At 43.2% G+C, this 27,555-nt stretch overlaps 1 protein-coding gene and 2 long non-coding RNA genes across 4 annotated transcripts; 2 read left to right on the top strand and 1 right to left on the bottom strand.

Moving 5' to 3' along the window:
- On the top strand, positions 1–1,767 carry LOC134223952 (uncharacterized). 2 transcript variants are annotated; one of them, XR_009982784.1, is made up of 4 exons: positions 1–123; positions 561–615; positions 1,221–1,326; positions 1,413–1,767. It is a non-coding gene; the product is annotated as an uncharacterized LOC134223952 (long non-coding RNA). The 2 variants fall into 2 exon arrangements; XR_009982785.1 differs by having other exon boundaries at positions 1,221–1,767.
- A 3,683-nt stretch (positions 1,768–5,450) lies between these two features.
- LOC134226819 (E3 ubiquitin-protein ligase mind-bomb) lies at positions 5,451–25,792 on the bottom strand. The gene is made up of 5 exons (XM_062707831.1): positions 25,292–25,792; positions 8,953–10,053; positions 7,499–8,563; positions 6,451–7,425; positions 5,451–6,246 (listed from the first exon to the last, which is right to left on the bottom strand). Exons 1-5 carry the CDS (start codon positions 25,439–25,441, stop codon positions 6,106–6,108), a joined length of 3,432 nt encoding a protein of 1,143 aa, XP_062563815.1. The 5' UTR covers positions 25,442–25,792; the 3' UTR covers positions 5,451–6,105.
- Positions 14,915–16,042, top strand: LOC134223951 (uncharacterized). Its single transcript, XR_009982783.1, has 4 exons — positions 14,915–15,161; positions 15,230–15,360; positions 15,426–15,528; positions 15,587–16,042. It is a non-coding gene; the product is annotated as an uncharacterized LOC134223951 (long non-coding RNA).
- Positions 25,793–27,555: the final 1,763 nt, after the last annotated feature.

Genomic DNA, 27,555 nt, shown 5'->3' with positions numbered 1-27,555 from the left:
CCTAGATGCAACAGTGGACAGGGAACAGTTTTCGATTGGACAGCAATTGAACCATATCTACAGTGTAATGAATAGATATACCTACAAAATAGTAAAAAGTGAATCCATCTTTCGAGTACTGATGTGAGTTTAACTTCGTGTGAATCGCTCGGCCTATAAGGCATTTTATGAGACAGATCGAAACAGCTGTTTTTCTCGTGTTTATCTACTTTGACAATCAGTGGGAGCCCGTTTGTTTGGTAATTTCGCGCCGAACATTCCGATGGGTCCCATCATCAATTCTGCCTGTTTTACTTTTCGTCTACCAGGGTTTTTAGAACATAGTTTTCATATGATTCTTAAAATGTATCGTTAGACAATTCATGCCATTGCATACTAAGCATGAAATGCTGAAGAAAACACGAATGAAAAGTAAAACGTTACAAACATTATTTTGTGTTCGGACCTAACGGAAATGTTCACGCAGAAACATACCAAAACAAAACATTAGAAGTAAATAAACGGGCCACCGCGAAACGTCTCATAAAATGCCTTATTATATCTGTTGATTGTCTCCGTAGAAAATGAAGCAGCCTGAGTTGGCAAGACATGATAGCTACACTGAGGATACTGGCCGTAAGATTTTCATACGAACAAACTTATGAGAATGTTTCATACGAATTGAACTATGAAAATCGTAGGATCCTTTTTCGATCAATTTTAACTCTTTATTGGGTTAAAATTGATCGAAAAAGGATCCTACGATTTTCATCGTTCAATTCGTATGAAACATTCTCATAAGTTTGGTCGTATGAAAATCTTACGGTCAGTATCCTCAGTGTATGAAAATCAATTGGCGATTAAAGGTTGCATGAAGAAGAAGAAGTCGAAGGATGATATTAGAAAAATATTGCACGGGGAAGTATACGGACATTTTTTTAAAACTCTTCTCAAAAATTCTAGGAGCAATTTAATTAAAAACGGAAAGCAGTACGGGGTTGGACTTTTCTTATACTGTATATCAAGTATGATATCATAAAATAAAATTTTAAATCGAAAAATTGCGTTAATTATGCAGTAGAAGGAAAGTCCAACCCCGTACTGCTGACCGTTTTTAATTAAATTGCTCCTAGAATTTTTGAGAAGAGTTTTAAAAAACTTCCCGTATGCTTCCCCATGCAATATTTTTCAGATATCATCCTTCGACTTCTTCTTCTTCATGCAACCTTTAATCGTCATAGCGAAATTTCAAAGGAGAAACGTATGATGTTCTTACGACCAGTATCCTCAGTGTATGCTTAGTGCATAGTAATGTATCGGCAGTAGTGCAATTATTCTTTGAGATCGGTAAGATGGACGGATATCTACAAGATCCGACAATATTGTGTGACGTAAGAGACGATGTTAATCTCTTCCTGTGATGCCTGAACCAGGCTTTTTTTTTACCCAGGCAATAGTATGGCAGTGCATGTCGTCATCAACCTGGTGTTGACGTGGTGTGTAGTCAATGGCGTGCTAAGCAGCGGGGTGGCTGGCAAGGTGCCAGTAGCTTATTCCCATTCTGTCCGGACAGCATGCATCCGTTTTGCAGACTTCGCGGGATACACCTTCACACTGTCACGACACCACAACAGAACTTAGGATATGGGCAAACCAGGCTAAGTAAATGTAATGGCTGTTAGTCATCTGACTGGAGGTAAAACAGACAAACCCGATCAAGAAGAGAGTCTGAGCGAAGAGAGCTGAATTGTAGATAGGAGATATAGGTACCGAGTAGAGTTGTACATGAATAGGTAAATACATTTCAGTTGTTATGAAAACTCATATGTGAATATGTAGTATGTACGTTATGTGGAAGATATTGATTTGGAAAATGTATTGGAGGTAACCACTTTCCCTTCGATGGGACAGTGGGTTCGAGTCCCATCGAAGGGAAAGTGGTTACCTCCAATACATTTTCCAAATCAATATCTTCCACATAACGTACATATTCACATATGAGTTTTCATAACATTGTAAATTAACGTCCAAGTCGGGTGGTTTAATCCCCGGAAATAGGCAATTACCTTTGATTGAACATTTCAGTTGTTCTGTGACTAGAATCTAAATCAGACGTATATCAGTCTTGTGGTCTTGAGAAAACCCCCATCACCAGTTAAAACCCAGTTATAATAAGTGGCGACGAGGGTCCAATTTACCTAAAGCGCAGTTTTTTAAAAGATTTTTTAGAACATTGAGTGCAGATAACTTGGCATTTCCGTTTTCAAGGAAGCAACGATTTCGGCAGTAACCCGTGTAGCATGATTTTATATTTTTAAAAGTAGTTTGTGACATCGGTTTGTAAGACATTTTAAGGTGAGAGGTCGTTTTATAGGTGGAACTAAGTAACAGTGAAGTTTTCTAAGCAACTGTAGAAGCACGTTATTACCCGTGGCATATTAAATGCGCCTTTTGTTCGTGCCATCTTTTGTGTGCTTACGTTTTATTCACCAAGTTTATCGACCGCCACATTGTTATACTACAGTGAGTACGCCAAAAAGAACTTTGTCTTTAGTTGAAAAGTGAGCAAAGTGAGAAACCCCCCTGTGAAATTATCACCAAGCTTTTAACTTTCGGCAACGCCGGAGAATTTCAAGAAGAGCGTTTCTACGGCTGATCATAGTGAGTGAATTACCTGGAAGCTTTTATCAGCGCTGGAGGTGATAGTGTGCATCGTTTTTTTTATAAGCTTTGGGTGTACAGCATTACCGATTATAACAGAGGATCGAGATCAAACTTTGGAGAAGGATTTCAAGTTTGGTTGTGCTGCTGTTCGTCGCTGTCGAAAGATTTTGCGAGCTTGCCAACTGGATTTGCATTAAGTTTTAAAGCTTGTGCAGGATGTCTTTAACAACGACTTGCGATCCATTTATCCCTGGTACCATCCCTTTCGCCCAATACGTAGAACAGTTAGAATGGTTGTTTGTGCATAATAATTACACGGAGGATAGGTACAAGGCTTCGTTTCTGGCTGTTTGTGGGACAGAAGTGTACTCGCAATTAAAACTTCTGTTTCCAGGGCAAAATTTCAAAGATTTGGCATATAAAGATATGGTTGAGGAGTTAAAAAAGCGCTATGATAGGAAGGAATCCGAAGTCATACACAGTTATAAATTTTGGACCCGCAAGCAAGGACAATACGAAAAGTCTATCGATTTTGTTTTAGATGTGAAACATTTAGCGGAGGATTGTGATTTCGAGCAATTAGAGATGTTTTAGTAATTGGAATCAATGATAGGCAGTTGCAAAAACGTTTATTTGCTGAGGATGATCTTACTGCGGCCAAAGCGGAAAAAATTATAGTAAATCAGGAGTGGGTTGCAGAAGGAGCAAATTATATTAAAAAGGACGACGATAAGAGATTGGGCGTAGTTGCGCGTTTAGGACGACGTTCTGAGCTTCCGACTCCGCCAAAACCTAAATATAGAGACAGAAGCCGCAGCAACAGTAGAGATAGATCGTTTTCATACAGAAATAAGTACAGAGGAAAGTTTAATGGAAGAAGAGGAAATGACACCAGTCGAGATTACAGTAGACAAACATATTTATGCTCGTATTGCAAAAAAGTAGGGCACATTAGAAAGTATTGCTATAAACTAAAGCGAGTCAATTCACCTAAAGCAAAATCCAGTGTAAACTTTGCAGACTCACCAAAGCCATCTTCCTCTAGTACATCAGGGTTGTTCAAGCGATTAAAAAAGGACATCGAATCGGACGTGATTTCAGATTCTGAGGATGATATGCGCTGCATGATGATCTCATCAATTAATAAAATAAACGATCCATGTCATGTGGAGGTGGTTGTTGAAAATAGACGACTGTCTATGGAGATAGATTGTGGTTCTGCGGAATCAGTCATCTCCGAACAATTATTTGTAAAAAAATTTAGCCACCTTCCTATGCATGTTTGCAATAAGCGTTTAGTAGTACATAATTGACGGTAATAGATTGAAGGTTCTGGGTAAGGTTGAAGTTTTAGTCAAATTAGGAAACAATCAGCAGAGGCTGTATTTAGTTGTGTTGAAATGTCAAAGCGATTTTGTACCTCTCATGGGACGGACCTGGCTGGACGAGTTTTATTCGGGATGGAGAGAAACTTTTACTAGCCCTGCGACAACAGCAACTGCTGTCAACGTGTTGAAGGAGGAAAAGACAGTTACTGATTTAAAAAGTATCTTTGGGGAGCAAGTTAGTTTTGGCTTCCAAGCGCCAGCTTAAAGCTCTGCCAGTTTCTCGCCGGAAAACAACGAAGGTTTTGGTTTTCCAAGGAGAGAATACAGATAGCGACTGCTTTACTCACCGAACCAACAGTATTTTCGAGCCTATCAGTAACAGCATCAGAACTGGGAAAAGAAAGCCTGATGATTTCGAAGAAGACGTCGATGTTTCGTCGGACTCGAGTTCCGATTTTTATGGATTCGCAGCTGATTCTCTCATTTTCTCAGGCGGAGATCGTTGTTCAGCGTCTCAAGAGAAGCAGAGCAAGTTACGCCGTTCGAAAAGAAAAATTAAGAAGAGGAAGAAGGAAGAATACGTTTATTATTAAGAAAAAAATAACAAGCTGTCGGAAATAATAATTTAAGTAAAATGATGAAGTAAAAATTAGTATCTACTCAGCATGAATTAGTGCTATCGATTTTAAATTAAATAAAAAGGTAATCAGGCATGAAGTGCGTTCGATAAAAACAGTAAATGTAATTTGAATTTAATGATGAAATAAAATTCTTAAGGGATAAGAAGCTGTAATGGCTATTAGTCATCCGACTGGAGGTAAAACAGACAAACCCGATCAAGAAGAGAGTCTGAGCGAAGAGAGCTGAATTGTAGATAGGAGATATAGGTACCGAGTAGAGTTGTACATGAATAGGTGAAATACATTTCAGTTGTTCTGTGACTAGAATCTAAATCAGACGTATATCAGTCTTGTGGTCTTGAGAAAAACCCCATCACCAGTATAAAACCCAGTTATAATAGTAAAAGCAAATAAAATGTCAGTACACTAAATTAATCATTCCATTTTTTAGGTGAACCGGTCTAGGGCCGAAAACCTCATTAATAAAGACAATAATAATAATAATCATTCCATTTTCTCGATGTGAGATTACAACTCCTCTTTTGGTTTGGGAATGGCTCGTTTACTTCGGCGGTGGGTTCCGCTTTCTTGAACCTGGTTCTTGCTACAGATTGAGTATATGGGTCGTGGGACCAGTACTATCGGCAACCAATCTAGATTACTAAATTTATTTTGTCTCCATGTCTCATGCTCCCCCTTGGACTGGGAGTCCGAGGGGTGGATGACAAGCTCGTGGTCGTTATAAACAAATCCTGAACTTCAAAATTCACTATACCATCTCTGAATGCACATTTTGTCGCCCACATCATAAATGATTTCTTTCACTTTCTATCAAAATAAAACTGACACTACAAAAAGCTTTATGCATTTAAATGTTTTATTTTGAAATAATAAGTAGGTAGGTATGAGAGGAGTGTTGCTATTGGGTAATGCTGAGAATAATTGTGTCCAAATTTCGGAACAAAATTAGGCTAAATCATTGTTATACTGGGCCAATTAAAAGAATATTTGTTAAAAATATATTTTCGTAACTATTTTGATTTTGTATAATGTTCCAAGTAGATGTACCTAATAGTTGTGTACAATCATCAATGAAATTTTGTAATTTCTCGGGATTAAATATTAGTTTATGGATGATATTTTACTACAACTATCATGAAGCTATACCCCATCTCAGATGAGACGAAAGCATTTCGAGCTCGTGCTTATTACTGCCGTAGGCAGTTTCAACAAATCCGATTGAAAAATAATAATCTATAACTACTAATGTGCGATAAAATAAAACCCTTAAAATGTTAACGTTAAAACGTAAAAAATATAATATATATCGCTTCGACTATTACATAGAATGAGTTTTGATTCCGGATTGACACATTTCAAAAACCTATTAATAACATAAACTTAGGTAATAGAATTTTGATTTTCGTAAAATGCCTCTGCGGCCAAGTAGGGAGAATTCATGGAACATCTACTTGTTTGAGAGAAAGGTTGTGCGGCACAGTTAGGAATAGGAATTAAAACATCAAAATTCGCTTCTCCACCGTTTTGCGACAGATTGGGCAACCTTCGATTTGATCGCCACACAACTGACACGTACCATGGCCGCACAGGAACACCATGTTTTTGTTGCGGTCGAAACACACTGGACACATTGCCTGTGAGGAAGAGATTGAAATCTGGAGTAAGTATGGCAACCTTTTGATTTTCAATAGAACATAAACAAAATTGACAACGGTATTAAAATAATGCTGGAAATGTTTATCGATAACAGGAATATGGGCAAGGGATTTGAAGTTTTCTAACGTACAATTGTCTGAAAACAGATTAAGGGAAATATGATTGCATCATTGGCAACATACCTGTTCTCTGAACTCTTGCAGCTGTTGTTGCAATTTTTGAACGTCGTCTGCCAGGTTTAGATTGTTCGGCGCCACGTTCCCTGCGCCAATGTTGTTCATCGTGGTAAGTGACGTTGGAGTACCACTCACTCCGCTAACATTTGGAGACATTGTGTTGTTCATGGCAACACCATGTCCACTCTTATTGATACCCTGTAGCACGGTTTGGTTGCCTTCTTTCTTTTCATCGCGCTGACACTGTACCGTGACAACATTTCCAGGCCCTCCGCTGCATACCGATAGCGGTACTTTCTGCTCTAGCTGCATCCTACACTGAACGCATTTCTTCATTATTTGCGCGCAATTGTCACAGGCCACCATGTGGCCACATGGTTTGAAGAACACCGAAGCCTTCCGGTCGGAACAAACCAAACACTCGCCAATCTTCTCGCGCTCTGAAACCGCTTCGCGACAAATCAAACATTTCTTTATCCTAGGACTGCAATTGTCACAGCACACCACATGTCCGCACGGTTTGAACACAGTGTCCCGCTTTTGATCTGAACAGAGCAAGCATTCATCCAGGGGACTACCGTTTGAACCCGCAACGGTGTTTTGTCCACCAACTGTTGGCTGAATGGACATCTTATTCAGATCGTTCAGTAGATTGGCATCCACCGATACTCCGGACGATGAAATTCCCGGAGTGGGAGCAGTCACCAGAGAGGAAGAGCTCGGAGCAGTGGCTGCACTTGCCAGAGGTGCCGCTGCTCCGTTGCGCATCAAGTTTGCTCCAGGCAGAGCAGTGCCGCCAGCGGCCGTCATGTCCATGTCGTCGGTTTTACGCTCGTTGTAGCACTTGATTAGGGTTTTACAGAGGTTCGGATCTGGACAGAGATCCAACGGCGTTTGTAGTTTACGATTCTTTATCGTTAGATCCGCTCCATTGGCAGCTAGAAAGCAGGCGATCGAGGCCGATGCTTTCTTATCGGTGTTCTGGAACGAGAAGGATAAACTTAATGATGACCAATCCAATATTGTAATGGTGCATAGCGTTAAGTATACTTACGTTTCTCAGTCCCATAAGAATCTTTCCGAACCCTTCGACATCCTGGAGCTGTCGCAGTTGGGACAAAGTGTGATGCCTCAGAGCTTCATGTAAGGGCGTATCGCCGTCTTTATCGGGAATGTTAAGATTGGCCCCTTCACGGACAAGCAGTTTCACTATTTGTACGTGTTGCCGTTCGACGGCTAAGTGTAGGGCCGTTTGCAGATTAACGTTCTGACAATCCATGTTGGCTTTTCCCATTTTAACAAGCAGTTCTGCTATCTCCACGTGATTGTTCAACGCAGCTAGGTGTAAAGCGGTGTAGCCATCTTCCTTCTTTTCCTCTACGATCCATAGGCGATTGGTTTTCGTTAGTAGAATTTTCATGGCACTGGGATTACCCTTCAGTGCAGCGTGATGCAAAGCGTTGAAGCCATTATTGTTGGTTAGCGTGATATCCGCCCCATAATCCAATAACAAAGAAAGCATGTTGTCGTGCTCTTTTGATATTGCGTCATGAAGAGGCGTATCACCTTCTGAATCCTGAAGACTAGGATGACAGCTTAACTCCAGTAGCGTTTTGACGACATTGAAGTGGCCCTTATTAACCGCAATATGGAGCGCAGTCTGTCTTCGCTTGTTTCGGGCGTTCTGATCAGCCCCGGCCTTCGCTAACAATCCCATAACTCCTGGTTCGTCACCAAATGCAGCATGGTGAACAGCACGGTCCCCGTCTTTATCTTCAATCTCTACATCCGCATTGTAACGAAGTAGAACTTGAATCACCTCCAGGTGACCATTCTGGCTAGCTGCTTGCAAAGCAGTGTGACCAGCGAAGACTCCGTTTACGTCTACCTTCACCACCTGAGATGATTCCTGGGAGCTGGTGGATGATGAAGCAACATTCTGTGAAGAAGTCCCACCAGACAGGAACTCCTCAACCTTAGCCACATCGCCATTCGCAGCTGCCTTAACGAGCTCTTCAGTTGTGTCCCCAGATGCGTGAGGTTCGAATAACTTTTTCAAAATTGCCGAGAGTCGCTCTCCGTTGGTAGTCACAGCCGTCGAACCATCCGACGAAGAGGCCTAAAAAAATGGAATTTTTGAGACCAAAGATAATATGAAACAAAATAAATAAAAAAACAAAAGTAGAGAAGGAACTTTAAAGATACTTAATCAAAGAATGAAGCTAGATATAACTGAATACAAAATGTTATTATGATTGTAGAATATGGATTATGGAATAAGAAATGAAAAAATCACTTGTCATAAGACGAGTTAATACAATCCCATTGAATTCCACCACTTAATTGTATCTTGACAGATACGTATTTCGACCTCAAATGTAAGGCCGTCTTCAGTGAAATTCAATGGGATTGTATTAACTCGTCTTATGACAAGAGAAGAGATTCCACTAAAAAGCTCAAAATAATTTTCTTATCAAAATGAAAAATGTTTTAGAATAAGCCACTCACCACTTTCGTAACTCCCAGCGGATTATAGGTCCATGAAGTATTGCAAACTTCCACCTTCAGATCGTTGTCATGGTAAACCTGCTGTACACGACCAACCTTTCCTAGGGTGGGGAACATAGCTTCAGCCCATTCTCCGTGACCTCTTTGCAGTATTTTGATCCTTTCCAGATCACTACAAATCTTGACAAAATCACCCACAGCGAATTGTTGCAACTGGTTTTCGCTCAACATCGATGCAGGCGACGAAACGATTGTCAGTACCGTTGGGTTGAACGTCCATCGGTGTGAGCTTGGATACGCCACAACAATATCGTGATCCTCATCGATCCCGACAACCGTACCGGTTGTGTTCAAACATTCATACATTCCATCGGTCCAGCCTCCATGGCCATGCTGCAGCGATTGTACAATCTCGATTTCTAAATCCACTGTCACCTGATCCCCTATCTGAAAACTATGCGGCCCTCGTCCCGGACCAAACTCTCCCAGCAACGGTAGATGGTCGCGATACACGGTGTTTCCTTTAGAATCGTTTACCACCTTCAAATCCGCCATACCTTCGAACCCCACACGATACAAATTCTTCGCACCATTGTCCCACACTACATATGCGGCCGAACGTGGCGAAGCTGACGACCAGTCCTGAATCTCATTAACCTTTCCCCGTCGTCCATTGCCACCATCCTGATCTTCCCACTGCCAATCGACGCCCCGAACTACTCGTGCCCCCGGAAATATCCCCCGCACGGCAATCTTCTTCGCTTTGCGTCGCGGTTCCAAAAGCGTCTTCTCGCCACCTGGTGTCGAAATCCGATGGAACCGATGCCTCGAATGGTGCTTATCTCCGTGGTAGCAGATCGAGCACAGGTCGTAGTTGTTGCATTCGGCACACTTCCAGCGTATGCCGAAGATGGGCGTTTGTCGGCATGTGTCGCACATGGTACCCTCGTGCTTGATACCGGTCGGAGCACTATCTAGGATGCGTAGGTCGTACGCACCAGCGCACCGGTAGTTAGCGGCGGTTCCGTTGTCCCAGACAACGACCACCTCCTCCTGGGATTCGAAATTGCGCACCGTCCCAACGTGGCCTTCGCCGCCATCCTGAAACAACACACGAGAAGTAAACACCGATTAGAAAGGGCTTGGATGGGCAAACCGGAAGGTAATAATAGATGTGTATAGATAATTATTGATTGCTTGTTTACTAACATAATCTTGGTATTCACGGTAGTGAAGCAAGTAAAAAGACCGTGCCGCTTTGTGGTGCCTCCGATTAATGTATGACGATTCAGTTTTTTATCAGCTGATTGGCAGCTTGTAGGGTGGGAATCAGATTACGAGTTGTGCCTAGTCTGCAATAAGTATAGTACTGCTCTGGTCAAATGGGTGTCATTACATGCACTTACAGAGCCAGATGAATATTTTTATTCTGAGAACCATCAAAGCAGAATGAAAGAACAATAGATGGTGCATAATGACCAAAAATAAACTGATGCTAATTGTTGGAGCAAGTAGACGCCGTCAGTAGAAGCATTAGCATAACTTTTAAATCATGAATTTTGATATGCCGCACGATGGGGTTTGCTTATTTCCCAAAAATTGACCTCTTAACCGGTACTCGGAATAACCGTTTACCAGTTCCAATCGGTTAATATATTAGCATGAGGATTGTTGTTATGGTGTAATTCGTAGATTGGACACTAGTGATACTCATGTTTTGCCTTTCTCGTACAACAAAGTTGTACCGAAAGGCTATCATTTCACTCCAAAATCGAACTTTTTATAGAAGTCTCGAAGACCCATGATGTTATATACCAATCGACTCAGCTCGTCGAGCTGAACAAATGTCTGTCTGTCCGTGTGTATGTGTGTGTGTGTGTGTGCACACGAAAACCGAAAAACATTAGCCACTTTTTCATGTAGTAATTCTTAACCGATTTTCTCGCAACAAGTTGCATTCGACGGGGGACAAACTCTAGTTGATCACTATTGAATTTGATAACGATCGACCATTGCGTTTAAAAGTTATTAAGAAAATGGTATCGAACTATGTAAGCGCCATATAAGGTTGGTGTCTTGGCTAAATTCGAGAAAGGCAGTGTCACCACTCGGTGAATTAAGTTGGGTTTTTTTTTTTGAAATCCATATCTAGAATGCTATCCTAAATCAAGAAGGGGAGGGGTCCTTGATTCCAAACTATGATAAAATTAACAACAGCATGAGGATTACTACTCCTGACCACGTCCATTTTCACCTTAACTAGGGAGAGGGGACTAGGGGCCCTCCTTAGCCGGGCGGTAAGACGCGCGGCTACAAAGCAAGACCATGCTGAGGGTGGCTGGGTTCGATTCCCGGTGCCGGTCTAGGCAATTTTCGGCTTGGAAATTGTCTCGACATCCCTGGGCATAAAAGTATCATCGTGCTAGCCTCATGATATACGAATGCAAAAATGGTAACTTGGCTTAGAAACCTCGCAGTTAATAACTGTGGAAGTGCTTAATGAACACTAAGCTGCGAGGCGGCTTTGTCCCAGTGTGGGGATGTCATGCCAATAAGAAGGAAGGAAGGGAGAGGAAGGAAATGTTGATTTGGTACTTACTTAAGAGGGCGTCCGACTTAGTGACACCCTCATAATTACCACGGAGTTGGATATTGGGGAGGGTATCTGTTGGATCAGGATTTGCCTGAAGCTGGCAATGCGACCATGGTAAATCTTACTCCGTAACACACCATCTTGAGAGACGAGTTGGAACTCCGAATGAAGTCAGAATGTTTTAACGGAATAAAAGTTTATTAAGCGTAACGTTCTTAACAATACGGTGTTCGAGGTAGGAATGAACGTGGAAATTATTTTTCCTAACAAGCTACAACAACAAATAACCGCTGATTGACTTCCTGTCTTCTGCATCCGATGCCCAGTCGGTGTCAGCATATCCGACTAACGGTTCAGCTGAGTCATCACGAACGTATTTCAGAATCAGATGCTTCGCTTTCGTCCCTTTCAGGTATCGTACAACACGCTCGATGCACTGCCAATCAGTTATTGTTGGATTTTGTTTTGACGGCCCAGGAATCCGACGGGATAACAGAGATCAGGTCTGGTGCACTGCACAGCATTATGTACATGATTATACCCATAAGCTCGTGGTATGGTTCCTTGGTTGTTTCACCATCTCGCGAAGCACGCAGGCTCTTATCCATAGGCGTCTTGGTAGGGTTACAATCCAGCATATTGTAGCGCACCAACAGTTTTTCGATGTTCGCTTCCTGACAAAGGCTCATTGAATTTATCGTCCGGTCGTACTCCAGCTTTATACCCAAGAAACGATTGACTTCTCCGCAGTCTGTCATGGAAGACGTCGAACTTTGCTTTCTTCAGTTTCTCTATCGTTTCCAGCTTTTTCCCAGCTATTAGTCGTCCACACAGAGTATAATGTAGACTTCATCTCCTGGTTGTATACGTACATACAGGCAGTAGTCATGTTGTGATAGCTGGAATCCCAAATTCAATAGACGGTGGTTGAACTTTTTGTTCCAGCACCTTGGAGATTGCTTCAATCCATACAGTGATTTGAACAAACGGCACACTGTATTGGGAGGAGTTGCGACGCCATCCGGAATCACCATGTATAATTCTTCTTTCAGCTCTCCATACAGGAACGCTGTCTTGGCGTCCTTTTGATGGAAGTGGAATCCTTGCAGAACACTAGCTGCGACCTGCGAGTACAGTTCTGATAGTGGCAAGTCTTGCAACTGAAGCAAACGTTTCCTTGTAGTCAACGCCACCCTTCTGCAAAAATCTTCAACGACCAGCCTTGCTTCATACTTCGCTTAATTTCCGGTAGCATTATCTTTCAGCCGGAACACCCATTTTGCATTCGGAGGTTTCACTCCCTTGGGACAACTTGAAAATCGCCAGACCTTGTACTCCTCCATGGAACGTAATTCATCTCGTATGGTCGTTCGGTTAGCTCATCATATGATTCGGGTACATCTGGGGATATCAATTCACCAGAAACAGCACTATAGCCGATAAAGTAATCGTATAACTTAACGGTGAGCCTGCGCTCCCGTCCGCTATGCCTCGACAACAATTCACTGGGAATTTTGTGTCTTCTGTGGGCGAAGGGAGCGCGTTTTCTGGATCATCAACATCATTACTTAACTCTTCATTTTGACTGATTTCAGATTCATTTTAGGCTTGATTATACTGAGGGGCTAATTCATCGACGGCGCTCTCGTTTTTAAAGCTTGGCTGGTTGTATTCCCCCTCTTGCTCGAGGGAAAGATGAACAGTGAAAGACATATCATCTTCATGCTTCATCTTATCTTAGGGGAAGCTTGATTCATCGAACTTGATGTCTCAAGCAATTGTAACTGGGTCCAACACACGGTATCCATTGGGAGCATACCCAACCATTATCATCTCTTTACTAGTGGCATCTAAGTTACGTCTTTTCTGCTTCGGGATCCAAACGAAACTCGCACAGCCGAACACACGAATTTTCTCACAGGGGTGGCAACAGAAGGCAGCACGCTTGTTGGACTTCGGTTCATCAAGTAAACGCATGCCAGAGCTGCTTCTGACCACAAACGCTTCGGCGCCTTCAAATGAATGAGCACGGAGCGAACTTTCTCAATCAAGGTTCGGTTGAACCTCTCCGCTACACCATTTTGTCGGGGACTATAAGCAACCGTAGCCTCCAGTTGGATCCCTTTTTGCTTGTAGTACTCCATTTGATTTGCAGAACAGTACTCCGTTCCTTGATCCACAGTCATGCTCGAAATGGACATCCCGAACATGGCCGTAACACTCGCTTCGAATTATTTGAATTTCTCGAACACGCCAGACTTTCCTTCAACAAGTGAATCATGGAGAAATGAGTGTAGTCATCGATGAAACTCACAAAGAACCATCCCATGCTGGTGGATCAATGAGTCCGCATACATACGAGTGGATACGCTCCAACGGCCGGTTGGCCCTAATTCTCGTTCCATTAAACGCCTAGCTTGATTAGACAAATTCTTCAGACTAGTGAATACGGTCTTGTCGCATATCAAGTTGTCACTGCACCCGGAATCGAGCTTGAATACGATGCGTCCTGGCCTCTTCTTCTTCGAGTCACTGGTAAAAGCTGCAGACTTGTCTTCAAAGGAATCACCTTGCCGATCGGATCGTTTGCTTTCCTCGGCCAACAGACGTTGCTTGACGAGATCCAAGTTTAATTCTTTTTTCCGCTACATTCTCCAAGGCCTCCAAGTTCATCACGGTGCCTTCCTTCATCTTTAAACGAGCAACTACCTCCGAATGATTGTTTGACTTGCCACGGATTTCTTTGTATATGTCGTCTCTAAGCTGGCCCACATATCCTTCGTGGTCGACTTCTCTCGAACGATTTCGAGGCGCTCGTCCGATAGACACCCCCACAGCAACGCTTTTGCAATCCGGTCTTTTTCTTTGAACTTGGCTTTATCTTCTGCTACTACCGGAGCCACTCCGGTCGAGGTATACCTTCACTCAATAGCTCCAGTTCTCGAAAATCTGCTCCAATTCCTCGAAATAACGGGATGTTGCAGGTCACGTTTTTTGCGGTGGGGCCATAACCTTCTGAGAGACGAGTCGGAACTCCGAATGAAGTCAGGATTTTTTAACGGAATAAAAGTTTATTAAGCGTAACGTACGGTGTACGGTGTGTTACGTAAGGTTTACTTTGTTCTCAATTTGGATGTTGCCTCACAAAGCTACAAGTACCAACAAACTCAAAATGCAGTAAGCTGTTTAAAAAATTGAGATTGCCCTGTACATCAACCGCCAATTTGAATGGAACGCATCCGCGATCGCATCATATACAAACGTCACTCTGCGTCATCACCAAGTGGCTGAACCGAGAAACAGACACAGCGACTGAAAGCATCAGTTTTCCGACTGCCTTTACATCGTATTGGCAGCGTTTTTTCCGTTCGAGTGGACCGACGAGAAAAAGGTGCTGTGAGTGTCGTTCGTACCGAAAAATTGTTTAATCGTAAACAGTGTGCACAGCACCGCGTCTATCGGACTCGGACTCGAATCATTTTCTTTTCGGTCCGATTGTCGCCATCAGAAAGCGGAAAACGAAGCACAGAAAGTGTCCCACGAGGACGGGTCTCGAAGCGAGCACATTCCGGTCGCCAACCCCACTCACTCGTCGAGTAAAAAGCGAAAAGATCAGGTAACCATAACCATAACCATACGGAAAGTGATCATTGAGAAATGTCATAATTCTCGTTGCATTAACAGGAAAATCGGACCGTGTTATTTATCACTCCGGTCCTGGCAAGCGAAAACGGTGAGCAAGATCCCTGTCGCAGAAAAATCAGCTCGACGGACAAGTTCGGATAAAGACCAGCCGGAGGAAAGTTTGCGTATCGGTAAGAGTCATAATAAAGACCACAAAGGAATTCACAGTAACCGTAGATTTTCCTCTTCGATGCAGCTAAGTGAGCCGAAGGCCACCGGGACTGATCAATCCGGCAACTGGTCGGAAAAGTTTTGTCATCTAGAACGGAACACTGAGTTCGGAGAAGCCTTCACGAGAAGTGAGTATTCGCTGCATCCGAGACAAGGCAAGATTTAAGGAATTTCCTCGATTCACAGGGCTTCTTTGGCGTAGCTGAAGTTTCAGCGGAGCAGCTGATTTTCGTCGTCGTTCTTTTGCGTAACTGGATTTCCTTAGCATAGCTGAAGTTTCGTCGAAGTGACCAATTTCCGGCGACCGTCCATTGGATGTCGGAGTGCTAACCTCGGAATCAGTTCTTCGGTATTTAGGCCGTTTGCCAAGCCAGCGAATAATTTTTGGAGGCGAACACGACTTCCGGGCGAGCAATCCAGTAGGGTGCAGAGGTGCTATAAGGGCGTCGAGAGAAGCGATGAGGGTCGCTACTGAGGGTCGCACGGAATTGCGTGAGCCACGTAGGCTGCCGATTGTGGGCAGAGACGAGGGCGGCTTGTAAGTGCATGCCATACATCGACAGCCGAGTCGCGGAGCCGGATTGCGTGTGGCGAGAGGCTCAGGAATTGTGGCATTAGGAAGGTGGCACGGACGTGTGTCTCTGTAGCGTGAGTAAAAACCATGGTTTAGCTAGGGCTGAGAATAGGAGTTAGGGCAATGATTTATTCCTAAGAAAGGGCATGCTAGCTCGTTGTTTCGTTGTTGAGCTTATTTTGTGGCGTTCGATGTTAGTTAGCCGAGCCGACCAATGCTTTTGATCCCCGCAGAGGTCGTTTCACAACACTGGCGCCCAACAAAACGAACCATTTAATTTGTGGTTTGTAGATTTTTGAGTTTTTGGAAATTTGTGTTGAGTTTGTGGCACAATTTCTGTTTAGTAACACGTTAAGAACCTACACTTATTTTATTAGTTGGCTAATTTTAGACCTTAAGGATCATGGATCCAGCAAGCCTGTGGAAGCTGTCGACAATATCAGTCAATGTCAATCGGAAGTAAGCAAAATAGTTTTGGAACTCGACGGAGCCTTCAAGCGCGGTGATCTTCCAGCAGTGCGTGGAATACGATCGCGTTTAATTCATTATCGCGATCGATTAGCCATCGTAGATCCTCCGGCTAATCACAGTGAAACACATGCAACTTTGTCGCTATTGGTGCAGTTTTCGTTGGAGGATACAGACGACGCATTGGGAAGAACGAAGAAACAGGTGAGAACAAAAGTGAACAGTGATAGTGCGAAAAACACTGATGCTGTTCCCAAAGGAACGATGCAGACTTCCACATCGCCCGGAGCAAAATTTCGAGGATTCGACGAGAACGGAGATCCAAGAGTCAAATGAAGAAAATCAAGATTTCGTCATCCAAACCGAGGAAGTTAGACAACAATCCAGATCGACGCCAACAATGACCGATCCGTTAGCAGCACTTCCAACGCGAAATAGTCCAAATGTGCAGGGCAGTGAACACGGAGCAGTATCCCTAGAAGTCCAACGAGTCAATCGAGGAAGAGGTTACAGGAACGCGAGTCAACGTCCAACAGTCCAGAGTAGCAGATATAGCCTACAGAAAGAATCCAGCATGCGTGAGCCAGACGTTAGGGAGGATTCACACTTCCAGGAGTACAATCAGCTGCGCAATGAGCTGCTGCGCAACCTGAATCAGCGATGGCAAAACCGCGCTCCGTATCGAAACCAAGGTTGGCAAGATAATGTTCCGAGGCCGCTCTTCGAGGAAAGAAGGACGCTGAAAGCAATTCACAACTGGCCGTTCCGCTACAAGGGGGAAAAGGATGGCTCATCGCTGAATACATTCCTGCAACGGGTGGAAACATTCGCCGCATCAGAAGAGATCGCAGATGATCTGCTGCTGAAAAGCGTCAAACATTAATTGCTGTTGGACGATGCTCTCAACTGGTACAGCAACATGTATGCTACAGGTGTATTCGGTTGCTGGGAGGATTTCAAACACCAGGTGTTCAAGGTAGGAATGAGCGTGAAAATTATTTTTCCTAACAAGCTACTTGTGTTGCTATGTAGCTCCCATAACAACGTAACAGCGCTACGGCACCAACACACCACGTTAAGGTGTCTACCCGGTGTTACGGAACTACTTACAATCGGTTCAAATATGGCCCAGAAAGTACAAAACTACCATAGATTGCCATAACTTATGAAATCATGAAGTTCGATGTGTCGCATGATGGCATTCGCCTATTTCCGTAAAGGGACCCTGTATCAGGTTCCGGCGGAGCTTCCAGAATTCGAAATACAGGCCATATTTTAAACCGATCAAATTTGGCATAGTTAATGCATTGTTTTTAATCGAAACATCTAAATAATCATTTCCGAAGTATGCGTTCTGGAAAATGACCAAAAGCTAGCACCTATTTTGAATCTGGAATAACTCTGGAACCAAGTTGCCAATCATGGAAATCTATAAAGTCCCTATAATTTGAACAAGTTCCGCTTTTTTTGGGGAAAGTTGCGAAAACAATGTTGAAAGGAAAAAAAGTTACAGCCGAAAGGATTTTCGGTGGGTCTAAAACCGGTCTAATATTAGTACCTGAGCGTGAAGTCCTCTAACGAGGTGGCGCCTAAGCTTCCTATGTATAGTATGTAGTTAGCCACCATCCTAGCTGGAGTCTTGCTCAGCAAGCGGTTCCACTTAACAGTAATCCGATGCCATAGTGAACGAGAATAGAAGAGACGCGACGAGTTGGAGTTTAGAGAAGTGACGAGGCAAGCGTTCTGTGACATGTGAAAGCGTTTGTAAAATCGTGCAGTTCTGTTCAGTTTACGCGTGACATTGATATTTTTGCTGGATTACTTAATCCAAACACTTCCGGAGGAATTCCTGGAGGAACTTCCGGAAGAATTGCTAGAGGCACTTCGGAAAGAATTCCTGGAAAAACTTCATGGAGGAGCAATATCTGATGGAATGCCCAGAAGAATTCCTTGATAAACTTCCCGACAAACTCGTTGAGGAAATTCTGGAGAATTTTTGAAGATTGAAATCAGTTCACGCCGACCCACGCCTCCGCGCCAACGACGCCGATCACCAACGGCGTGACGCCGCCACGCCGCCGCCGCTGACTGAAAATGATCTATTACGCCGCCGCCAGTAAATTTTCAATCGGCGCACAGATCTATGTCTTAGGTGAACGGAATAAGGGCACAGCACTGTATTCAATTTGTCCTGGTCACGATAATCCGATGATTGTGAACTGGTTTCAATGTCATCAATTGACGGTATCTTTGATCTTCGATCAAAGTACAATTCTGTTGGAGTTTATAAAACCATCACTTTTATATGGAGCTCCATACAAGTGGAGTGGCTTGATAATTATTTCCAACTGAAACATGCATTTTGAGCAAACATGCATACAAAAAACCATTATTAATTGAAAATTTAAGTTATTTCAGGCTGGGATGCCAAATATGTCCTCAATCTAATCGCTAGAAATCGAGATTTTGGTCCTCAAACATGACTATTTTGTATGAAAATCAGCGAGTGCCTTAAAATTATTTCCGGGGTGTAATACCGAGGATCCGAATCAGTTTTCCCTTCTCATTTGATGAGTACTGCTTTTAAAGTTACTGGTGAGGCGTCTGCGACTGCTGTTGATCTTAAAGTATTAAAGAAAAATGACAACGTTTGTGCTTTTTCAATACTTTGCTTGTGTTTTTCTGTTCAAATAAACTTGTTTTCTTTACGAATTAATTGATGACGGAGTAATTTCGTGATAGTGGCTAAATTTGGAATAAACCGTCCGACATATGTTACAAGGCCTAAGAAACTTCTGACTTCTTCTGCAGAAATTGGCTCCCTGATTTTTGGAAAACTTCAAGCTTACTAATAGTTGTAAAAACTCCATCTGGGGACATAAGATGTCTAAGAAATTCAAGCATAAAAAATCTCCCGATTTTTTAGTACTTTAAGTACATTTCTTAACGTTTTGTCATGTTCCTCGATCTCTGATTCACCCAAAAAAAATATGTCGTCGAGGTAATTAAGAAAATGTGCTCCACAATTTTCTGGAACATTTCTGGAGCGCACGAAATGTCCAATATTATATGTACGAGCTTAGTACTTTCCATTTAATTCCACTACGTTTTGTTATCTTTACAGATACGTATTTCGACCTCAACTGTGAGACCGTCTTCAGTGTCTCGTACTTGACTCGACTTGAAGAAAACAATCGCAGCTTACACTATTTCAAAACAAAATTTTTAAAACGACTTATCTGCTTTTGTAAGCAAAGATTCAAACGTCAATTTGACGAATCTGATAGCATTTCCGCAAACCAACACCATCAGCAGGTAGCCAAAACCTTCACGAACCTATTAATAGTGTTGGTTTGCGTGAGAGTGCTATCAGATATGCCAAATCGACGTTTGAATCTTTGTTTACAAAAGCAGATAAGTCGTTTTGAAAATTTTGTCTTGATTTATACTACGCTAGGTACCTAATCTAATCTTATTTTACTACTTTATTTACCTATACAACTAATTACCTTATTGCTTAGGTAGAAACTTGAAGAGCCAAGAGCTGCCGTTTCCCTGATCCTTATTCAACAGCGCTGTTTGTACCTGTCGGTAGATTTCCAAACTCTCAGCTACATCAAGTTTTCACGAGGAAGAGACATTTCTTAAGCTTTTAGTATTTGATGCCGTAATTGGGTGATTTTCCTTATACACATGCTCTGCTACCTAAGATCTAAATTCGTAATGTAATCCCTTATCGTTTTCTTTTTTCGCCTTATTGACTTCCACCATATGTTTCTTGATGCTTTGTTTGCCCTACATGGATTTTTTCAAATTGGGAACAATTTATTTTATAAACGCCTGTCTTATTCAACATTTCTCGCTTACCTTTTCAAAAAGACCTAAGTAAACTTTTTTCATGAATTAATTTGAGTATTGCAATTAAAAGCTTTTAAATTGTTCTGTTGATTGCGCTATTCAAATTAATTCGTGAAAAAAAATGCTACTTAGGTCCCTTTGAAAAGTTAAGCGAGATTTCTATTTTATCCTTCGTTGAACCCAATAAAGACTTGAGCTTCTACTGAAGAATATTAGATCGACACCCAATTTCCTTAGTCGAGGGAGTAGCTGGTTGGTGATTATTATTATTTAATCAGACTAAGGCCGAAGTGGCCTGTGCGGTATATAAAAGTCTTCTCCATTCGGCTCGGTCCATGGCTACACGTCGCCAACCACGCAGTCTACGGAGGGTCCGCAAGTCATCTTCCACCTGATCGATCCACCTTGCCCGCTGCGCACCTCGCCTTCTTGTGCCCGTCGGATCGTTGTCGAGAACCATTTTCACCGGGTTACTGTCCGACATTCTGGCTACGTGCCCGGCCCATCGCAGTCGTCCGATTTTCGCGGTGTGAACGATGGATGGTTCTCCCAACAGCTGATGCAATTCGTGGTTCATTCGCCTCCTCCACGTACCGTCCGCCATCTGCACCCCACCATAGATGGTACGCAGCACTTTCCTTTCGAAAACTCCAAGTGCGCGTTGGTCCTCCACGAGCATCGTCCAGGTCTCGTGTCCGTAGAGGACAACCGGTCTAATTAGCGTTTTGTAGATTGTCAGTTTGGTACGGCGGCGAACTCTATTCGATCGGAGCGTCTTGCGGAGTCCAAAGTACGTACGATTTCCAGCCACTATGCGTCTCCGAATTTCTCTGCTGGTGTCATTTTCGGCAGTCACCAGTGAGCCCAAGTACACAAATTCTTCTACCACCTCGATTTCCACCACCACCGATGCAAACTCGCGGTGGGTGGCTCACATTGTCTTCTCTTGAACCTCTTCCTATCATGTACTTCGTCTTCGACGTGTTGATGACTAGTCCGATTCGCTTAGCTTCCCTCTTCAGTCTGATGTAGGCTTCCTCCATCTTCTCAAAGTTACGTGCCATAATATCTATGTCGTCGGCGAAACCAAATAGCTGGACGGACTTATTGAAAATTGTACCACTCGTGTTAATCCCTGCTCTTCGTATTACCCTTCCAAAGCGATGTTGAATAGCAAACACGAAAGACCATCACCTTGCCGTAACCCTCTGCGGGTTTCGAAGGGACTCGAGAATGCACCTGAAACTCGAACTACGCACATCACCCGATCCATCGTCGCTTTGATAAACCGTGTCAGTTTATCCGGAAATCCGTGCATTATCTGCCATAGCTGGTCCTGATCGATTGTATCATATGCGGCTTGGAAGTCGATGAATAGATGATGTGTGGGCACGTTGTATTCGCGGCATTTCTGCAGTACTTGGCGAATGGCGAACACCTGGTCCGTGGTGGAGCGTTCGCCCATAAAACCCGCCTGGTACTGCCCCACGAACTCCCTTGCAGTTGGTGCTAGTCGACGGCATAAAATTTGAGAGAGTACCTTGTAGGCGGCGTTCAGCAATGTGATTGCGCGGTAGTTGCTACAATCCAGCTTATCGCCCTTTTTTAGATGGGACACACGACACCTTCCATCCACTCCTGCGGCAAAACTTCCTCCTCCCAAATCTTGGTAATGACCCAGTGCAGCGCTCTAGCCAGTGCCTCACCACCGTATTTAAATAGCTCTCCTGGTAGTTGGTCAACCCCAGGGGCTTTGTTGTTCTTCAGCCGGCCAATCTCCTCCTGGATTTCCTGGAGATCCGGAGCCGGTAGAATTATGTCCTGCGCGCGTTCTCCCAGGTCCATCACCATACCGCCATCTTCGACTGCCACATCGCCATTCAGGTGTTCTTCGTAGTGCTGCCGCCACCTTTGGATCACCTCACGCTCGTTCGTAAGAAGGTTCCTGTTTATGTCCTTACACATATCAGGCTGTGGCACGTGGCCCTTACGTGAACGGTTTAACTTCTCATAGAACTTTCGTGTGTTATTAGCGCGGTACAGTTGCTCCGTTTCTTCACGGTCTCGATCTTCCTGCTGGCGCTTTTTCCTCCGGAAAATCGAGTTTTGTCTGTTCCGCGCCTGTTTATATCGTGCCTCGTTCGCCCTCGTGCGGTGTTGCAGCAATCTCGCCCATGCTGCATTCTTCTCTTCCACTAACTGCTCACATTCGCCGTCATACCAGTCGTTTCTTCTGATCCGGGGCACCGTGCCAAGTGCAGCGGTTGGTGGGTGCTACCAATGGCGGATCGAATATCTCTCCAGCCATCTTCAAGAGGCGCTGCGCCTAGCTGCCCTTCCGTTGAGAGTGCCACTTCCAGCTGCTGCGCGTATTCTTGGGCTAGTCCACCATCTTGTAGCCGCCCAATGTTAAGCTGCGGCGTCCGACTTCGACGCGTGTTGTACACCGTCGAGAGTTTTGAGCGCAGGCATACTGCAACGAGGTAGTGGTCGGATTCAATATTCGCACTGCGGTAAGTGCGGACGTTCGTGATGTCGGAGAAGAATTTACCGTCGATTAGAACGTGGTCGATTTGGTTTTCCGTTTCTTGGTTAGGTGATCTCCATGTGGCCTTGTGGATATTTTTGCGGGGAAAGAAGGTGCTTCGGACTACCATTCCGCGGGAGGCTGCGAAGTTTATGCATCGTTGGCCGTTGTCATTCGATACGGTGTGCAGACTATCCGGTCCGATGACCGGTCTATACATTTCCTCCCTTCCTACCTGTGCGTTCATGTCACCGATGACGATTTTGACGTCCCGCAGTGGCATCCATCGTATGTCTGCTCCAGCTGTGCGTAGAACGCTTCTTTCTCGTCGTCGGATCTCTTCGTGTGGGCTGGACACGTTGATGATGCTATAGTTAAAAAATCGGCCTTTTATCTTCAGCTTGCACATCCTTGCGTTAATTGGCTGCCACCCAATCACGCGTTGGTGCATCTTGCCCAGCACTATGAAGCCGGTTCCCAGATCGTTTGTGGTACCACAGCTTTGGTAGAAAGCAGCTGCTCGATGCCCGATTTTCCACACTTTCTGTCCTGTCCAACAAATTTCCTGCAGCGCTACAACGTTGAAGTTGTGAGGATGTAATTCATCGTATATCATCATGTCGCAACCTGCAAAACCTAGCGACTTGCAATTCCATGTTCCAAGCTTCCAATCGTGATCCTGTATTCGTCGCCTAGGTCTTTGCCGATTATATCGAGTCGCATTATCTCTTATATTGTTCGTAATGATTGGTTTCTAGGCGGCTTATTGGGCCAGCGCAAACCTCCTGTCTCGTCGGAGGGCCGTCGTGTCAGGGCTGTTTAGCGTCCCACCTAACACCAGGACTCTGGGCTTGTGCTTTGAGCGGCACACGGTCACTTTGGTGGGGCCTACTTGCGGATACATGCAGCTTTTTATAGAGGTTTAACAGGGCCCACTGTCAAACCCCACCACATCCTAGGCAAGCCCCACAACTCGCAGATGGCCTGGGGAGGGATCGTCAAGCCCTTGGACATAGTCCCTGCTGCCCGGAGCTGGTTGGTGATGTGTTGATCAAATGGAACCGAAACTTTTTTTAGCGGCTCATCGATCGGTGTCAGCGTTGTAAGTCCAGCGTTGTAGGATCCTTTCCTTCTTGTTGATGATCGCTCGTATTCGTAAAGTCCTCTTAATGGGTTTTGATAATGAATTGCGGAATTTGTTATTTGAGCTTTATTACTCGTCGCCAGATGTGTGTGACGCATCAATAATCAGATTTATTATTCCATCAACCTTTCATAGCCTACTTGTACAATCCACTAACACAGTAATGGAAACAAGAATTAGACTCAAAACAAGTAGAAAGAATAATCTTCTTTGCAAGCCTCATCTCAGGGCCCATCTATTGCAAGCAGTTTACATATCTATCTGATGGGAGGGTTTTTCTTCCAACTTAATTTTGAGCCGAAACTCAATCAGTCTAGCCGATACTTTCACTATTTTTGCGCCCATCATTAAACTTCATAGCTTGGCACGCTTATCCGGGTAAGCAGACGATCAAAATCAAACAGCGAATGCAGACATCAAACAGATTAAGGCCCACAACAAATCCTACTCTCAAATGGACGGATAATCCATGCAAAGTTCGATTCAAACACACGCATAAATGTAATTTCCTTTTTGAACATAATGTTTTCTGTTTTCTTGCCTATTGCACATTTCCTTTGCATGTAAAAGAGAAACTTGAAAAGGTAAGCTCTATGCGAGGCAATTTCAGTTGCAGACAACGATTTGTGTTGAAAAACGTTTCAAAGCTAGGATATTCACATCGTTAACAACAATACATAATAAATCATGAGTTTTGTTACTATTAAAATTTTAAGCAATTTAAAGTTTCATACATTTTGTAGCATAATAGTCCACTTGATTGACAGTAGCCAAGAATATAATTATTTAGTCGTTGACGTCAGCCCTAGCGTACATGCAATCAAGAAGCAACATAGAGTTGCGATTAGCTGACTGTATGACGTGCTCGCTTGTGCGCTTATTCAACAGCTATAAAAGTCGTGAGATTTAGGTAAATAACAAAACAAAAGCAACAACAAAATGTATGAGCTTTCTCGAAGATAACCCGAACATGTAACAATGTACATATGTGCCAGCCTCTCGAGTTAGTGGCAATTTTCCATTAATAAAAATCATTCCTTCCATACCCCGCTTACCGCGAACCCATGCAACGATTGATCAGGTACGATGATTCATCAGAAAGGTTTAGCAATTCAGAATTCGAGCCTCCACAGACTCTATCGGAATTTACTCTCGACAGTCTCTTATTGCTAGCAGCCGCCGACTACCCTACCATCGACTGTTTTCAAGGTTGTTGCCTTCGATATCCACTGCCGTGCGCTATTCGTCGTTCAAACTACACAAAAATGGCTTCCTTTTGACTGCAATCACAGACCGTCCAGAAGTTTTACTTCAGCTCACCTGTTTTCCCCATTTCCAGTCCGGTCCGCGAATAACCCGGGATCCGACGCCCTCCATGGTGAATCGCGTTGGACGGGTAGCGACAGAGACATTCGTCGGAGCAACCGCTTCCATGGTGCTACCCGTCGTCGCAGTGCTGGCGCAGGCCATTTTCCCTATTTTGAATTTCTTCGATATTGCCTCTTGAAATCACATATGCACAAGGGGGCACTTTTTCACCATCAAAAACACACACGGGGCAGATCCCCAGCCAGCCCTTTTTCTGCGGTTTTACAGCCAGGTACAGATCACCGGTTCTTGAACGCCTAACTCGTTAGCTGTTACTCCGCCCGAGATCAATTGCAATCACCTTTTTTGATTCTTTTCCACTACCTGCTGACTTCTGACAAATTTATTCACTGTATTTTCTCTGCTTAATAAAAATTTCAAACCAGGTACACAGCACACACGAACATGAACGAGCAACGACAGACGGAAAACTGACGACGACGACGACGACTGACGGAACTGATGGAGCGTTACAAAGTTTCTCCGCAAGCATTGCAGCAAACTTTAATTGCGTCTCACTTGCCCTCACGCAACTGCCAATGGCGCCATTTCGTTCAACACGCAAAACAACACGAAAACAAAAACAAAAAGTGCGGAGATGTCAAATGGGCCCTTCAGAATTTCTATCATTTCGTGTAACATTTGCAAAGATGCTATCAACCAAAAAGATATTTTAGTTATATATTGCCGATTTCACCAATTTGAAGAGTTATGTGTAGATTGTGATTTGCCGCTTCACAGTCAGTTTCAATTACCGAAGTCGGTCAAATTTTACTTTTTGTACAGCTGACTTAACTCGGTAATTTTCAATGTAACTGAAAAGTCGGTAAAGTTATAAATATTTCAAATGTCAAAAATTACCGTATTAGTCAGTAAACTTTAATACCGACTTTTCAGTAATCTTTTTGTCTACTTTGATTTACCGAAATTTTCAGTTAAATTATTTTTCAAAACATTGGGGAAAAAACATTGCAGATTATCCAGAAAGATGTTATAAATATTTGTGAATATGCTATTTGAAATTGCCTCCTTTCCCGCGTGTTTTATTTTATAATTTGGGCAGAAATCCAAAACATTCTTTGGATTGGTATTGACCTGGTATGACTGTTTCGATGACTTCAACAACGCTGTGTGAAAAATCTTCCGAGAGTAATCTCAAAGCCTGATAGTTTTGTCATTATTATCGCCAGGTTTTGGTTCTCTGCACAACCGGTAGAGAAAAACGTAGCAGCCGACTTAGCAAAACCACGTTGCGATGCATCGCGATGGCTTGATTCGTTGCGCTGAACAAGATGATTATGATTGTGGAACACTGCTTTATATTCCAGAATGCGGATTACTGTACAACTTCCTGCAGTACAATCCTCTCTTCGGTTTCTGATACCTACATCCTACACGGTTCTTTGTCGATTTGTTTTTGGGAGCGTTGAATCCTTCTGAACGGCCTTGGGAACGGCCTACATTACAAACACACTTTTTTTCATTTCGGTGCTCGGCTTGGTGAAGTTGGGAGGAACATGAAAATTTCGGACAGGTCAATCCCACAAGGTATTTGATAATTGTATTTGACATTTTCTTTTGAAGAAAAAGTCGGTAATAATTAAAAATACTGAATTGTCCGTATTCATTTCTACCGACTTTTATAATTCAATTCAGTTAAAGCAATCTAATATGAAAAACTCGGTAATGACATTTACAGTTTTCGGTAATTCAATAAATTCATAACTGAACTTCAGTAAATAATTTGAAAAAATACATTTTTTTCGGTATTTTTTGTGTTTTGCAATTCGAGTCAGTAAAAAAAAATACCGAACAAGCAAGCCGTGAATAAGTGTGCACATTTTAAACTATTTAGTTGTTCGAAAATACTTTTAAAAAGTACATTTTCTGCTAAGCGGTGTATGTGCCATATTTTCAACAATGATGTTACACCATTTTTTTGCAAAAAAAATGATTTACATTTTTAATAACACATTTTCATGTAGCTTTTGAAGATATCCAGTTTTCCGCACTGTGGGTAATGGCCGCCAGCTTGCTTTTCAGTCTTCCTGATTTGACGTGTCTGAGTAACTGCACTATTGCCTGAGCATCTTCTGACCAATGTTGCATATAAGAAGGTGCTGATTCAGTGAATTCAAGCCTTCTTCTATATACCACATTGATCAAAATGCCCAAATGGTGGGTGCAGTTGACCTCCAGAAACGACAAATCAGAGA

This window comes from Armigeres subalbatus, chromosome 3, assembly GCF_024139115.2.
Source record: "Armigeres subalbatus isolate Guangzhou_Male chromosome 3, GZ_Asu_2, whole genome shotgun sequence".
NCBI classification, from domain to species: Eukaryota; Metazoa; Arthropoda; class Insecta; order Diptera; family Culicidae; genus Armigeres; species Armigeres subalbatus.
This window is presented reverse-complemented; position numbering and strand designations above follow the sequence as displayed.